General features: G+C 43.7%; 1 protein-coding gene across 1 annotated transcript in view; it reads right to left on the bottom strand.

Annotated features, from left to right (window-relative positions):
* LOC126262287 (peptidyl-alpha-hydroxyglycine alpha-amidating lyase 2-like) overlaps positions 1-14,964 on the bottom strand; it is a 210,236-nt gene that overhangs the window by 117,279 nt on the left and 77,993 nt on the right. Inside the window, exons 3-4 of the mRNA XM_049958806.1 lie at positions 8,744-8,942; positions 3,047-3,254 (exon numbers count right to left, since the gene is read on the bottom strand). Coding sequence (XP_049814763.1) covers positions 3,047-3,254; positions 8,744-8,942 — 407 coding nt within the window. The remainder of the gene's footprint in view (positions 1-3,046; positions 3,255-8,743; positions 8,943-14,964) is intronic.

The raw sequence follows: 14,964 nt of genomic DNA, 5'->3' as shown, positions 1-14,964 counted from the left end.
CGTGTGGTTCTGTCAGTGTGATCATGTGATGTATCTGACCCCAGGAATGTGCCAATAAAGTTTCCCCTTCCTGGGACAATGAATTCACGGTGTTCTTATTTCAATTTCCAGGAGTGTACAAAGCAAGGAGATGAAGAAACAAATGGAGTAACAAAACCAGATGGAAAGACTCGGATTAATAAGCAAAGCCTAGTACAGGCAGAGGATGATGATGAAATTCTATATTTAAACTGTGCGCCACTCGAATATAAATACGGCAGAAAACATAGGCAGTAACAGCAACATTTGAGCCGTTCATATAGACTGTAGTACGCGTTTCATCTAGAGACAGTATTACATCTGAGTACTTTGCAAAATCCACTGAGCCAAATATGTTTCAAAACAGAGCAACTACTTGTAAAAACAAACAGAAATATCGAAAGTACAAGCTGCTGTAGCCACTCCCATAACCGGCGGTGCCACACGCACTCGGCACGCAGTCGACGCACCGCAGCGGGCCGAAAGCACTCCCTCCTCCTCCACGTCATGTCACGTGGCGCGATCTCGTGGTCTCCAAGCGGCATAAAGCTGCCGCACACTGACAGCAAGACTGTGTCGTATCCATCCCTGCATACTTAATAACTACATGACAGTCATCGTTCTGTTGACAACCTACCCTGCGAGCTAGGACTGTGTTTGATGTTTGTCTCAAGCTGAATTTCTCGTAGCAATAAGACGGACTTGGGCCTTACATAGTGCCCATTCTCTGTGAAATTCCAGCCAACCAGGAACTGTTGCTGTGTACCGAAACATTAACCCAAGCAGGGCTTGTAACTAGCGATTGTGTTAAAATAAATACACTACTGGCCATTAAAATTGCTACACCAAGAAGAAATGCAGATGATAAACGGGTATTCATTGTGTGGTGTCACAGCCAGACACCACACGTCCTAGGTGGTAGCTTAAATCGGCCGCGGTCCTGTAGTACATGTCGGACCCGCGTGTCGCCACTGTGTGATCGCAAACCTAGCGCCACCACAAGGCAGGTCTCGAGAGACTGACTCGAACTCCCCCAGTTGTACGGACGACAGAGCTAGCGACTAGACGTACGAAGCCTTTCTCTCTCATTAGCCGAGAGACAGAATAGCCTTCAGCTAAGTTAATGGCTACGAACTAGCAAGGCGCCATTAGCTTTACAGTGATTGTAATTAGAGTCTCACTTGTGTTCACTATAGAGATGTACAAGAAGACATTAAAGATAAGTATATGAGAAGCTCCGTTCTTTTCTTCATAGCATTAATTACGTATCCTGTTCCAGTACTTCACGCCCGTCTGCGTTAGTCTCGCGTGCCCTTTAAGCCACCTCTATTTACAAGGTGTTGGCCCAGCTGCCGACACATCACATTGGACAAATATACTAGAACTGACCTGTGATTACATTTTCACGCAATTTGGATGCATAGATCCTGAGAAATCAGTACCCAGAACAACCACCTCTGGCCGTAATAACGACTTTGGTACGCCTGGGCATTGAGTCAAACAGAGCTTGGATGGCGTGTACAGGTACAGCTACCCATGCAGCTTCAACACGATACCACAGTTCACCAAGAGTAGTGACTGGCGTAATGTGACGAGCCAGTTGCTCGGCCACCATAGACCAGACGTTTACAATTGGTGGGAGATCTGGAGAATGTGCTGGCCAGGGAAGCAGTCGAACGTTTTCTGTATCCAGAAAGGCCCGCACAGGACCTGCAACATGCGATCGTGCATTATTCTGCTGAAATGTAGGGTTTCGCAGGGATCGAATGAAGGGTAGAGCTACGGGTCGTAACACATCTGAAATGTAACGTCCACTGTTCAAAGTGCCGTCAATCCGAACAAGAGGTGACCGAGACGTGTAACCAATGGCACCCCATACTATTACGCCGGGTGATAACGCCATTATGGCGATGATGAATACACGCTTCCAATGTGCGTTCACTGCGATGTCGCCAAACACGGATGCGACCATCGTGATGCTGTAAACAGAACCTGGATTCATCCGAAAAAATGACGTTTTGCCATTCGTGCACCCAGGTTCGTCGTTGAGTACACCATAGCAGGCGCTCCTGTCTGTGATGCAGCGTCAAGGGTAACCGAAGCCATGGTCTCCGAGCTGATAGTCCATGCCGCTGCAAACATCGTCGAACTGTTCGTGCAGATGGTTGTTGTCTTGCAAACGTCCCCATCTGTTGACTCAGGGATCGAGACGTGGCTGCACGATCCATGCGGATAAGATGCCTGTCATCTCGACTGCTAGTGATACGAGGCCGTTGGGATCCAGCACGGCGTTCCGTATTACCCTCCTGAACCCACCGATTCCATATTCTGCTAACAGTCATTGGATCTCGACCAACGCGAGCAGCAATGTCGCGATACGATAAACCGCAATCGCGATACGCTACGATCCGACCTTTATCAAAGTCGGAAACGTGATGGTACGCATTTCTCCTCCGTACACGAGGCATCACAACAACGTTTCACCAGGCAACGCGGGTCAACTGCTGTTTGTGCATGAGAAATCGGTTGGAAACTTTCCTCATGTCAGCACGTTGTAGGTGTCGCCACCGGCGCCGACCTTGTGTGAATGCTCTGAAAAGCTAATCATTTGCATATCACAGCACCTTCTTCCTGTCGGTTAAATTTCGCGTCTGTAGCACGTGATATTCGTGGTGTAGCAATTTTAACGGCCAGTAGTGTAGAACAGAAACACAGTTCCAACATGTGGCACAGTCGTTACCGGCATGTGGAAATTTGACAAGCACTTGTTATTCCTGTTTGTAGGAATGGTTACAAATGTTAAAGAGCTGTTATGTTGAGACAGAATTTGCAGAGAGGTAAACAAATAGCAAATCCACTGGATATGTTATATATTGAAATCTGTAATGGTGAAAGAACAATACATCAGTATCGTATTACACAAGTACATGGCACATTGCCAATACTAGTTTCTCCAGTGTTCCTCTTTTGCACGCAGATAAGTGTAAGGCTACAATGTCCCAAAAGAGGGTATTATATGGACACTTACCATCGAAGCGAGGCAGCTGGTTAAGATATCGGCCCTTTGAGTTGATCACCACGATGCGCGAATTGCAGTAGCCGTCCGCGATAAAGACCTCAGCCGAGGGCTCCGGTGCCACCGCCACGGCTGTGGGCTGGCACAGGTGGTAGTGTCCCACGCCGGGCTCGAACCGAGTACCAACCTCTATGAGCGGCTCCGGGGAGCCCGGTGCGAACTGCAATAAAACATTTGTACATGCTCACACACGAGCACATATTTTCGCATTCGGAAGAGAAAGTTGGTGACTGAAATTTCGTAAACAGATCTCGCCGCGACGAAAAACGCCTTTGCTTCAATGACTTCCATCCCAACTCGCGTATCATATCTGCCACACTCTCTCCCTTATTACGTGATAATACAAAACGAGCTGCCCTTTTTTGCACCTTTTCGATGTCCTCCGTCAATCCCACCTGGTAAGGATCCCACACCGCGCAACAATATTCTAACAGAGGACGAACGAGTGTAGTGTAAGCTGTCTCTTTAGTGGACTTGTTGCATCTGCTAAGTGTCCTGCCAATGAAACGCAACCTTTGGCTCGCCTTCCCCACAATATTATCTATGTGGTCTTTCCAACTGAAGTTGTTCGTCATTTTTACACCCAGGTACTTCGTTTAATTGAAAGCCTTGAGAATTGTACTATTTATCGAGTAATCGAATTCCAACGGATTTCTTTTGGAACTCATGTGGATCGCCTCACACTTTTCGTTATTTAGCGTCAACTGCCACCTGCCACACCATACAGCAATCATTTCTAAATCGCTTTGCAACTGATACTGGTTTTCGGATGACCTTACTAGACGGTAAATTACAGCATAATCTGCGAACAACCTAAGAGAACTGCTCAGATTGTCACCCAGGTCATTTATATAGATCAAGAACAGCAGAGGTCCCAGGACGCTTCCCTGGGGAACACCTGATATCACTTCAGTTTTACTCGATGATTTGCCGTCTGTTACTACGAACTGCGACCTTCCTGACAGGAAATCACGAATCCAGTCGCGCAACTGAGACGATACCCCATAGGCCCGCAGCTTGATTAGAAGTCGCTTGTGAGGAACGGTGTCAAAAGCTTTCCGGAAATCTAGAAATACGGAATCAACTTGAGATCCCCTGTCGATAGCGGCCATTACTTCGTGCGAATAAAGAGCTAGCTGCGTTTCACAAGAACGATGTTTTCTGAAACCATGCTGATTACGTATCAATAGATCGTTCCCTTCGAGTTGATTCATAATGCTTGAATACAGTATATTGTCCAAAACCCTACTGCAAACCGACGTCAATGATAGAGGTCTGTAGTTCGATGGATTACTCCGACTACCCTTCTTAAACACTGGTGTGACCTGCGCAATTTTCCAATCTGTAGGTACAGATCTATCGGTGAGCGAGCGGTTGTATATGATTGCTAAGTAGGGAGCTATTGTATCAGCGTAATCTGAAAGGAACCTAATCGGTATACAATGTGGACCTGAAGACTTGCCCGTATCAAGCGATTTGAGGTGCTTCGCAACCCCTAAGATATCTACTTCTAAGAAACTCATTCTAGCAGCTGTTCGTGTTTCAAATTCTGGAATATTCCATTCGTCTTCCCTGGTGAAGGAATTTCGGAAAACTGCGTTCAATAACTCCGCTTTAGCGGCACAGTCGTCGGTAACAGTACCATCGGCACTGCGCAGCGAAGGTATTCACTGCGTCTTGCCGCTTGTGTACTTTACATACGACCGGAATTTCTTCGGATTTTCTACCAAATGGAAAATCATAACAAGCTGTAGTTCAAAAAGTTATGAGTCGAATGCGATCAGCGAGTGATTAAACTAACAAACTGGAATTTCGAATTAATATTCGGGGTTAAAACCCTCATCCTAAATGTTCAGACAGGTTTTCCGTAGTTTGCCTACATTGCTTAAGGCGTATCACGAGATGGTTCCTTTGAACATGGTACACCTGATTTCCTAACCTGGTGTTGTCCTCCTGGGCTCTATCACTAATGGCCTCATAGTCGATGGGACGTTAAATCTTAATCTCCAACCTTTTTTGGAATGTAATGCAACTTGTGTAGAGCGCATAACACATGACTGGGTCAGAGCCGCATTTAAGCACAGGCTGTCCAGGTTGCAGTCTACTGGCCCATACCACAGACACTCAAAATGAAAAACGTCCTAGTTACACTACGGTGGTGCGGGCCCCTTATAACCTCAAACGGTGTAGTTGTAATCGTTTTGTAGCTATGTGCTTATTCTGTTGATACGAATTATGTCAACTTTCACCTCTCATAACCCTCAGTCCCTAACATCAAATTCCCATTCGCACCCAGTTATCCATGTGGTAGTTCAGTTGGCAGAACCGTCAATACTTTTAAGAGAATGGTTAATGGGATCTTATCAGTCTGAAACGCGTTAGATTCCGCGGAAAGCTTATTATTTTCATAGTTCGTTTCATCCAAACCAGAAACCATGGTGACATTTTCTTGCATCGAAACTGCTTTAATAATGTAACTGTCGCATATTACCAGAAACAGCATTCCAAAAAGTCATTTTCAAAACCGAGGTTGACCAAAAACGTGCCTTGAGACTCCATACTGGAAGGCGGGCTCAACATTTTGGCTTTTCTCAGTACTGAAATTCATATTTTAAGACAACTAAGCTATTAAGATATTGTAAGTAGCGCAAAACAATTGCCTAATAATTTACAATATTTGTCGACTTCTACAAGGTTCAATTTTATGTCAGCTGTTGTTTCTTACATAGGCTATTGATCTTCCATGTTTTTTAAACTGAGATACTGTTTTTTGCATGGACATGAATCTGAACTTGTTGTTTTTTTTAACATACAGGAACTAAAACCGTTACATACAATGCTAATCAATGCTCTAAAAAAGATACATTTCCAAAACACGTTATTTCAGCAAAACTATCAAATTGTATTTAGAATACGTTTTAAACATTATATTAATTTCTTTTATTTAGATTTCTGTATTTTTTTTCAGATTGATATAGCTGGGACTTTGGCGCAAATACACATAACTGACAATTACAGGGTGATTCACGTAAGACGTAACACCCCTTTGATTTCGTGAAGGGTTACACATACCGAAACGCCGTTTTAGGCAAATGTTACAGCGTCGAGGGGATTGTATGTTTTTGTTTGGTTGATGTTTTTAGCCCTGGTATCATATTGAAGTAAGAACGTTGTTTAAATGAAACTGTATACTTTTTACAACTGCATTCGATATCTCCTGAGAAGACAGTTAGAGTGATATAGCGTTTGTTAACGTTTACGTGGAAACCTGTCGTAAAAGAATTCGAGAAATGTCCTCCTAGAGTGTGAGAGCACGGTGACCGGAAACGGAATTTGCGGTGCAAAATCTGCCAAGCAGGCGTCTCGGATCCGGCTGCGTAGTTGTATACCCTACGGATGGCCTGCGCTACGGGAATAAAGCTTTATTCCCCCGTGAACCAATTTACGACTTAGATGCAGGTACACCTACGATTGTAGTATACGGAAATAACACAGGCTAGAATCTAGCTTATCACAAATGGCTTAGGAATAGTGTTTCACATTTGTATATCCTCCCAGATTTACGTGAGCTGAAACAGAGAAATCAAATGTTCATTCTTCAGTAATAAATAGGTGTTACACTCTGCAAAAAGCAACTACTGAATTACATACCTGTTATAAGGAAGATTTGACCTGTTCTTTTCCTATATGTGGCCATGTGCTTCTTAGAGGAAAAATATATGCTATCGGATAGCTGTCTCTAGCTACATTGCTCTAAATTACATCATACGGGATACATTCGTTGAACCACATACTTTATTAAAAATAGTTTGGTGACCAATTACAGAAGAAATACTCAGAGACTAGCTGTGCGGCTTTCGACGGGACAGATCAACAACTGACCAGATCTTCATTATAAGGCAAATAGTGGAAAATTGCTATGAATATTATCTGGATGTTGTAACGGAACCTATAAAAGGCTTTACTTTACCGAAGTTGCGATACCCTCCAAATTCAACCAGCTTAACGAGTATTTATGATTATAGAAAAGTTTTTGTGTATGTTGACAATGATTGCATAACATGTCTCCATAAACAGTCAACCCATTAAATTATACTGAATAACTGACCCACACAAAAGTTAATATCACTTGATCACTGATACAGCAAATGTCATCATGTAAAAACACTAAGTTCATCTTAAATAATTAATATGAAGTACGAAAAATAGTGGCCAACTTACGTATTTCGGATATCCTTAAATAAAAATCACCCAGTGAAACCTATTTGTTCACTAGGACCGTTTTCACTCAGTATTCACGTAAACACTCCTATTTTAGACGAAAACCAATGTAATTCTTAATAATTCATGTTATTTACTTATTTATGCAAATTAGAGAAGTCAATTGACAAACTTCTAAAGAACGGCATTTTTGTAACAAAGGATTATTCTGTCAAGTCAACAAATCTGTCTGTTATTTTAATAACCTGTTAAATTATGTCACTCGATATAAATTATAACTTTTCTGCACAAATTACGATAATAGATGTACATGTGACTTATAAACTACATCTCCTTTTAGTAGTTCTTTGACAACGTTATAAATAGAAGCAGCAAGAAAGGTCGGAGGCGGAGTCTGAATGTCACTTTGGTAAAGTGTATGTGTGTTATTGTTCGAGGTGGATAAACACTGCAAACAACATGTAAAAGAAGTGCTACTTTGTGTTGTGCCATTGTCTTTGGTGAATAGTGGAATTAAGATGGCCACCAGAATAATAAATATTTGAAGTTTAAATATTTGTTGGTTTCGCTCATTATTTATCATCAAAAGCACATCAAAAACACGGGAATACACCATGGTCACAGTTAGTACAACACTACACTATCACAGACGTCTGGTAACACGGTGTACTACAGTTGGTCTGCGTGCGGAGACGAATGCAGAATAACAATAGCAGCAAGCGCTACATGCGGACACTGCGACAACTAGACCAAACCACAACAGTGCACTACAGCCACACTCGTAGACACGGTCGTCATCGTAAACATGTCGATGCAGATGCTGCTCGCCGACCGTGGCCCGGGTTTGTTACAACACGCAACAGAACGTCGGAGGTTTAAAGGTCAACTTTAGGTTACAATATCTCCGGATGTAATTAACATTTTACAATGCAACAAACGGCACTGATTACGTATTTGTTTATATGTTCTGATGTGCTAACAAAACTAACGTGGTTCCATTTAAAAAAACATAGGTTTGTGTTAAAAAACATACTTCCGTGCATCTTTGTATGGTTTCTATTAAACAATTACACTAGCCCCTCTCCTCACATTCGGTCTGAGGAATCGGTTCGTCAGTATTTGATGTGGTTTACGAAATATATCCAGCGGTAACGTTAGGTGACTCACCCTGTCTATCCGAATACTTTTGATCAGATAGTGTATGGACTGGAGAATCTGTCTGAAATGAGCCCACCTAACTGTGAAGCTTAATTCCAGAACAAGGTCTGACTATATCACAATCAAGTAAAACGCACAACGACTGAGGAAGCGACAGGGACCCTCGCTCCCCATCGCAACAGCTGCCTTCATTCAACTGCGTGTGTATTCTTTGGACTTGGACGAGACTAAGGTGGTGGTGGAATGGAGCCGGTGCTACAGTTAGGTTACCTTGAGCGCCTGGTGAAGGGCGACGTCGGTGACCCAGACGTGGCCCCTGGGGTCGACGGTGAGGCCGTGCGGCAGGTAGAACAGCCCGCCGCCCCAGGAGCGCTTGAGCTGGCCGGTGTGCGCGTCCAGCGTCAGGACGGTGTCCACCGCGATGGGGCCCTCGGCCCGCCGCTGGTAGTGCGTCGTCGAGTTGAACGCCCTGCCGCAACACGCACACCACCCACACTGCACTGAACGCCCACACCGATGACGCATAGGAAGCGCGGGAAAAATCACTGCTTAAATTAGTATGTGCGGATAGTTCGTGAGTAGGCTGTTTAGGTTTTTTGTATTGGTAACGCCACGTAGCGCTCTGTATGAAAATCACTGGCTGTGCTGTGTGCAGTCTGTGGCTGGTTTGCATTGTTGTTTGCTATTGTAGTGTTGGGCTGTTGGATGTGAACAGTGCGTAGCGTTGCGCAGTTGGACGTGAGCCGCCAGCAGTGGAGGATGTGGGGAGAGAGATGGAGGAGTTTTGAGAGCGGATGATCTGGACCCGTGTCCATCAGAGACAGTAAATTTGTAAGACTGGATGTCATGAACTGATATATATACACTCCTGGAAATTGAAATAAGAACACCGTGAATTCATTGTCCCAGGAAGGGGAAACTTTATTGACACATTCCTGGGGTCAGATACATCACATGATCACACTGATAGAACCACAGGCACATAGACAGAGGCAACAGAGCATGCACAATGTCGGCACTAGTACAGTGTATATCCACCTTTCGCGGCAATGCAGGCTGCTATTCTCCCATGGAGACGATCGTAGAGGTGCTGGATAGTCCTGTGGAACGGCTTGCCATGCCATTTCCACCTGGCGCCTCAGTTGGACCAGCGTTCGTGCTGGACGTGCAGACCGCGTGAGACGACGCTTCATCCAGTCCCAAACATGCTCAATGGGGGACAGATCCGGAGATCTTGCTGGCCAGGGTAGTTGACTTACACCTTCTAGAGCACGTTGGGTGGCACGGGATACATGCGGACGTGCATTGTCCTGTTGGAACAACAAGTACCCTTGCCGGTCTAGGAATGGTAGAACGATGGGTTCGATGACGGTTTGGATGTACCGTGCACTATTCAGTGTCCCCTCGACGATCACCAGTGGTGTACGGCCAGTGTAGGAGATCGCTCCCCACACCATGATGCCGGGTGTTGGCCCTGTGTGCCTCGGTCGTATGCAGTCCTGATTGTGGCGCTCACCTGCACGGCGCCAAACACGCATACGACCATCATTGGCACCAAGGCAGAAGCGACTCTCATCGCTGAAGACGACACGTCTCCATTCGTCCCTCCATTCACGCCTGTCGCGACACCACTGGAGGTGGGCTGCACGATTTTTGGGGCGTGAGCGGAAGACGGCCTAACGGTGTGCGGGACCGTAGCCCAGCTTCATGGAGACGGTTGCGAGTGGTCCTCGCCGATACCCCAGGAGCAACAGTGTCCCTAATTTGCTGGGAAGTGGCGGTGCGGTCCCCTACGGCACTGCGTAGGATCCTACGGTCTTGGCGTGCATCCGTGCGTCGCTGCGGTCCGGTCCCAGGTCGACGGGCACGTGCACCTTCCGCCGACCACTGGCGACAACATCGATGTACTGTGGAGACCTCACGCCCCACGTGTTGAGCAATTCGGCGGTACGTCCACCCGGCCTCCCGCATGCCCACTATACGCCCTCGCTCAAAGTCCGTCAACTGCACATACGGTTCACGTCCACGCTGTCGCGGCATGCTACCAGTGTTAAAGACTGCGATGGAGCTCCGTATGCCACGGCAAACTGGCTGACACTGACGGCGGCGGTGCACAAATGCTGCGCAGCTAGCGCCATTCGACGGCCAACACCGCGGTTCCTGGTGTGTCCGCTGTGCCGTGCGTGTGATCATTGCTTGTACAGCCCTCTCGCAGTGTCCGGAGGAAGTATGGTGGGTCTGACACACCGGTGTCAATGTGTTCTTTTTTCCATTTCCAGGAGTGTATATGACTTTTGAACACTATTAAGGTAAATACATTTTGTTCTCTATCAAAATCTTTCATTTGCTAAGTATGCCTATCAGTAGTTAGTGCCTTCAGTAGTTTGAATGTTTTATTTAGCTGGCAGTATTGGCGCTCGCTGTGTTGCAGTAGTTCGAGTAACGAAGATTTTTGTGAGGTAAGTGATTCATGAAAGGTATAGGTTATTGTTAGTCAGGGCCATTCTTTTGTAGAGATTATTGGAAGACAGATTGCGTTGCGCTAAAAATATTGTGTGTCAGTTTTGTGATGATCAGAATAAGGAAAGTGAGAAATGTCTGAGTACGTTCAGTTCTGCTCAGCTGTTTGAAAATCAGGTAATGTAAGAGGTTTATCAGCACAGTCATTCATAAATTTTTCTAAGGGGACGTTTCAAGTTGTCATCTGTAAGTGCTTGATTTTCAGCATATCAGATATCAGTGGCACTCCCCGAGGTGTGACCATCCCTACTGTACTTTGTACGCTTTCTGTATCCACTTCTAGCTTAGCACCCACTGCTTAACAGTGTGGTCTGCATGGATTTTTCTTTGTATCTGTGTGTGTGTGTGTGTCTCTTTAATCGAATTTTATGTTATTCACAAATTGCAACACCTTCTAAACTTGACAGCCTAGTAAAAGCCATACAAGAATGATATTTCCAGAATGTACTTCTACATTCCAAAAGGTTTTGTTCACCACCCCCTTTGCGTGCGTGTGGTGATATTTCCATAGAAAATTTCATTCCCCAACACTTTTTTAAGAGGTCCATGACTAAGGAATTTATTGCTAGCGCACTCGAGCGGATGTAATTTCGATGGACTGCTCACGCGCTGCCTGCGATATAAGAGAACCTCAGACCAAAGAGGAGTGTTGGCTGCAGCAGGGACTGTGTGGTAGTAGGAGTAAGTAGTTGCTAGCGAGTAGTCTGGTCTGGTGTGTCGAGTTGGCTGGGCCGGTCGTGGGGAGCGATGGCGGTGCCTGAGCGTTGTAGTATAAGGTAAAAGCAGCCTCGCGCATATGTACTATTGTTATATCAAGTCCCATGTAGATGTTTTTAAAAATCTCTTAATATTAATCTTTCTTATAAAAATTAACTTTTGACAATCATTCATCTCAATTTAAAGAATTTACTAATTTCTCTAATCCATGGTCATCCCGATTATTGTAAAGAAAAATCAGTTGTTTCCTTTTATACATGATAAATCTATCGGCCAGCATTGCACTGGGCTGTGCCATAAAAGTTTCTTATAGGAGCAGATATATATGCGTTATCCGGCGACCTTATTGAGGTAAGAATTTTCAATTTATTCAGAATGATCTTTCAGGGCCATGACGCAGCACTGCTGACGTCCAAAATTTACCAGTAAATTCCCAGTCAATTATTGAAAGGTTATAAGTGAGCCACCATTTTATTGAGAGATTAGTCACATTTTATTATTGATAGGTTACGGAATTTATGTTTTGCGAGGTTACACTAAATGTGAATGTTATATAATTATTTTTACACTTGGGAGGTTACACTTTCTTTATTTCTAACTGAGATGTCAAACACCAAATGTAGCTTCAAAAATGCTTTAGTAGTTCTTTAATAATGACATATTTTCAGAAAAACGTTTCACCCACTATTTTACGTCCTTATGGATTGAATTTCCAAAATAGCTGAAACGCGTATTCTTTATTTCCGATCGAGAACCGGATACCAATTTTTTGTAGGTCTAGCTTCAAAACTGACTTAGTAGCGAAATATTTTCAAAAACTCTTTCACCCTATTTCACCTCCTTGGGGTATGAATTTTGAAATATCCCTTTTTAAACGACGTCTGCAGTATAAGACCAACGTCCTTTCCAAATGTCAAGTTTGTTTGCTTAGCGGTTTTGACTGGGCGATGACGAATCAGTCAGGATATTCCCTTTTATATACGAGAAAGGAGCTTTGACCACAGGTTTAAACATAAAGTGTTGTTACTCTAAGAACTTGAGAGTGAAGCCAAATCTTTAGAGGGGGCGGATGCTTACCATCTTCCTAACCATGAGGCGAATCACAAATTAAATGTGGTATCTGAAAATGTCCCTCTGGAACATGACCCATACCCAAAATGCTTGGCTAGTTTGGACCTGGCAATTACCTTTAAGAACTCTTAGAAAAAATAGGACAAAAAGTGAATGCCAGAACATATTATTAGAAAACTAGCTGTATCAGAATGTGGTGCAAATCTGGATACTCTTTGTACTGGTTCACTGGTCTTGGCTAGTCTGGATTTAAGTCTCCTGGCTGGTATGTTCTGTAGTTATTGTACAGAAGTGAATTCTGATGAGTAATACACTTATGAAACTTTCTGAGAGTTACTGCTTCTCTCTGATGGACGATGGTGCAACATTATGTAATACATACAATCAAACAAGTAGTGTTGATTTAGTATTGGCACAGTTTACTCTCACTGCTTGATTTAGTTTAACCTGGACTTAATGTGCATGTGCACTGCAATTCCATTACCCAACAGTAGAGTAAGCCAAAGTAGTGGGACTACCTTCATACGGTCCCACTCTCCATTGTTGCCAGATGTATCCAAGATGGCGGGGCATGACTTGGCAACAGCGCATGATGTCATCCAAGATGGTGGTCATGATGTCATTCAAGACGTAGGATTTTGGCGGGAAGTTTAAATTTTTGCGGGAAGAAGGTCAATTGGGCTACCCTCACTAACCCACTCCCCCTCCCCCTCCCCTAGAAAATGGCAGGAAGTTCAAATTCCAACAGGACAATGCAAGACACCTAAGAAAATGGCGGAAAAATAGGTCAGTTGGGCTACCTCCACTAAGTCACCCGACCGCCACCTCTTCCTAGGAATTGCTGAGAAAAGGACTCTGCCTGTGCTGGGCTGCTGGAGAGAGGAAGGAGTGTACTTTATTTTGGAACAATTTTTTTAGGGATGGAAAGTCATCGACAGGAACTAACACAGCCACAGCGATCATTTTAACTCAGCAATTTGTCACTTGTGATAAGGTAAGCATCTGTGGCAGTTGTTCAAAAATAAATTTCAAGCATTTGTAAGTTGTCCAGTTGTCCACTGAAAGTTTGCAGAATTTTAAGATGTTACTTATTCTTATGCAAAATATCAATAATTAAAAAATAGCTGGAAAACTGTCAAATATTCAGAATGACTCAGCAAATAATGTGTACGAAATGATTTTAGGAAAGAAAATACTACACGGTGCAGCCTTTGATACTGTGGGTAAAAAGCAAGCCACACGAATCAGTTCGAATGAGGAGTGGTAGAACAATACACTTGAGAGAATAGTGGATGGGAAAGAGATAGCGTAACGTTGATGGATAATCAAAAAATCTAACGAATGTCTTGGTGTTTATAAGGCAAACACAAAAGATGCGTAACAAATAAAGGGAGGGAGCTGGAGAAGACGTAGAGAGGAACAAGGGAAATTCTCGTGCAAACAAAGACAGGAAGCTCCCGAAGCCTGAAGACGAAGGGAACACAAAATATGGACAACCCTGGGATTAGTCCAATAAGTTGTAGCTGTACACAATACTTCCAGTTTTTGTCAATAGCAGGTGCCACATACATCTCATAAAACAACTGTTAAAATATGACATTTGTAAGATAAATAACATGTTGTTGTACAAAGGTAAATACGTGGAGTATCCATTACACAGCTATCCAAAGGACACATCAAATGAAAAGGCAAATAACTGCTGTTATGACAGTATCATCTTTGTTATACAGTATCACGAAAATTTTCAATACACTGTTTTTCGGTTTAAGATGTTCATTTAAAATGAAATTCGGATCTTTAACATAAAAGATTATTAAGATCCAAATTTTATTTTGAATGAACAACTTGAGCCTAACCACGCACTCGGAAATAGTCTCTCATTCGTAAATAAACAGCGAAATGTTTTTGACAAGGGAAAACATGAATATTAATGCTCAACGTTTCACTCGCAGCAATCCAAATTGTCCTCTTAGGTCCCTGCCTAACCATACACTCGAAAGGCGGCACGTATTCGGAAATTAAGAGCCAAATATTTGGGAGAATAAAGAACATGAATTTTATTGTTCTTCATTTCAATCGCACCAATTCAAGCTGTCCTCTTAGGTTCCTGGTTAACCACATACTCGGAAATCTCTAAATATTTATTTAATCCTTCGTTCCCAGATCAGACTGAATGTAAATAA

The sequence above is a fragment of the Schistocerca nitens genome, chromosome 6, assembly GCF_023898315.1.
Source record: "Schistocerca nitens isolate TAMUIC-IGC-003100 chromosome 6, iqSchNite1.1, whole genome shotgun sequence".
NCBI lineage: Eukaryota > Metazoa > Arthropoda > Insecta > Orthoptera > Acrididae > Schistocerca > Schistocerca nitens.
Note: the sequence above shows the minus strand (reverse complement) of the source record. Positions and strands in the feature narration are given on the sequence as shown.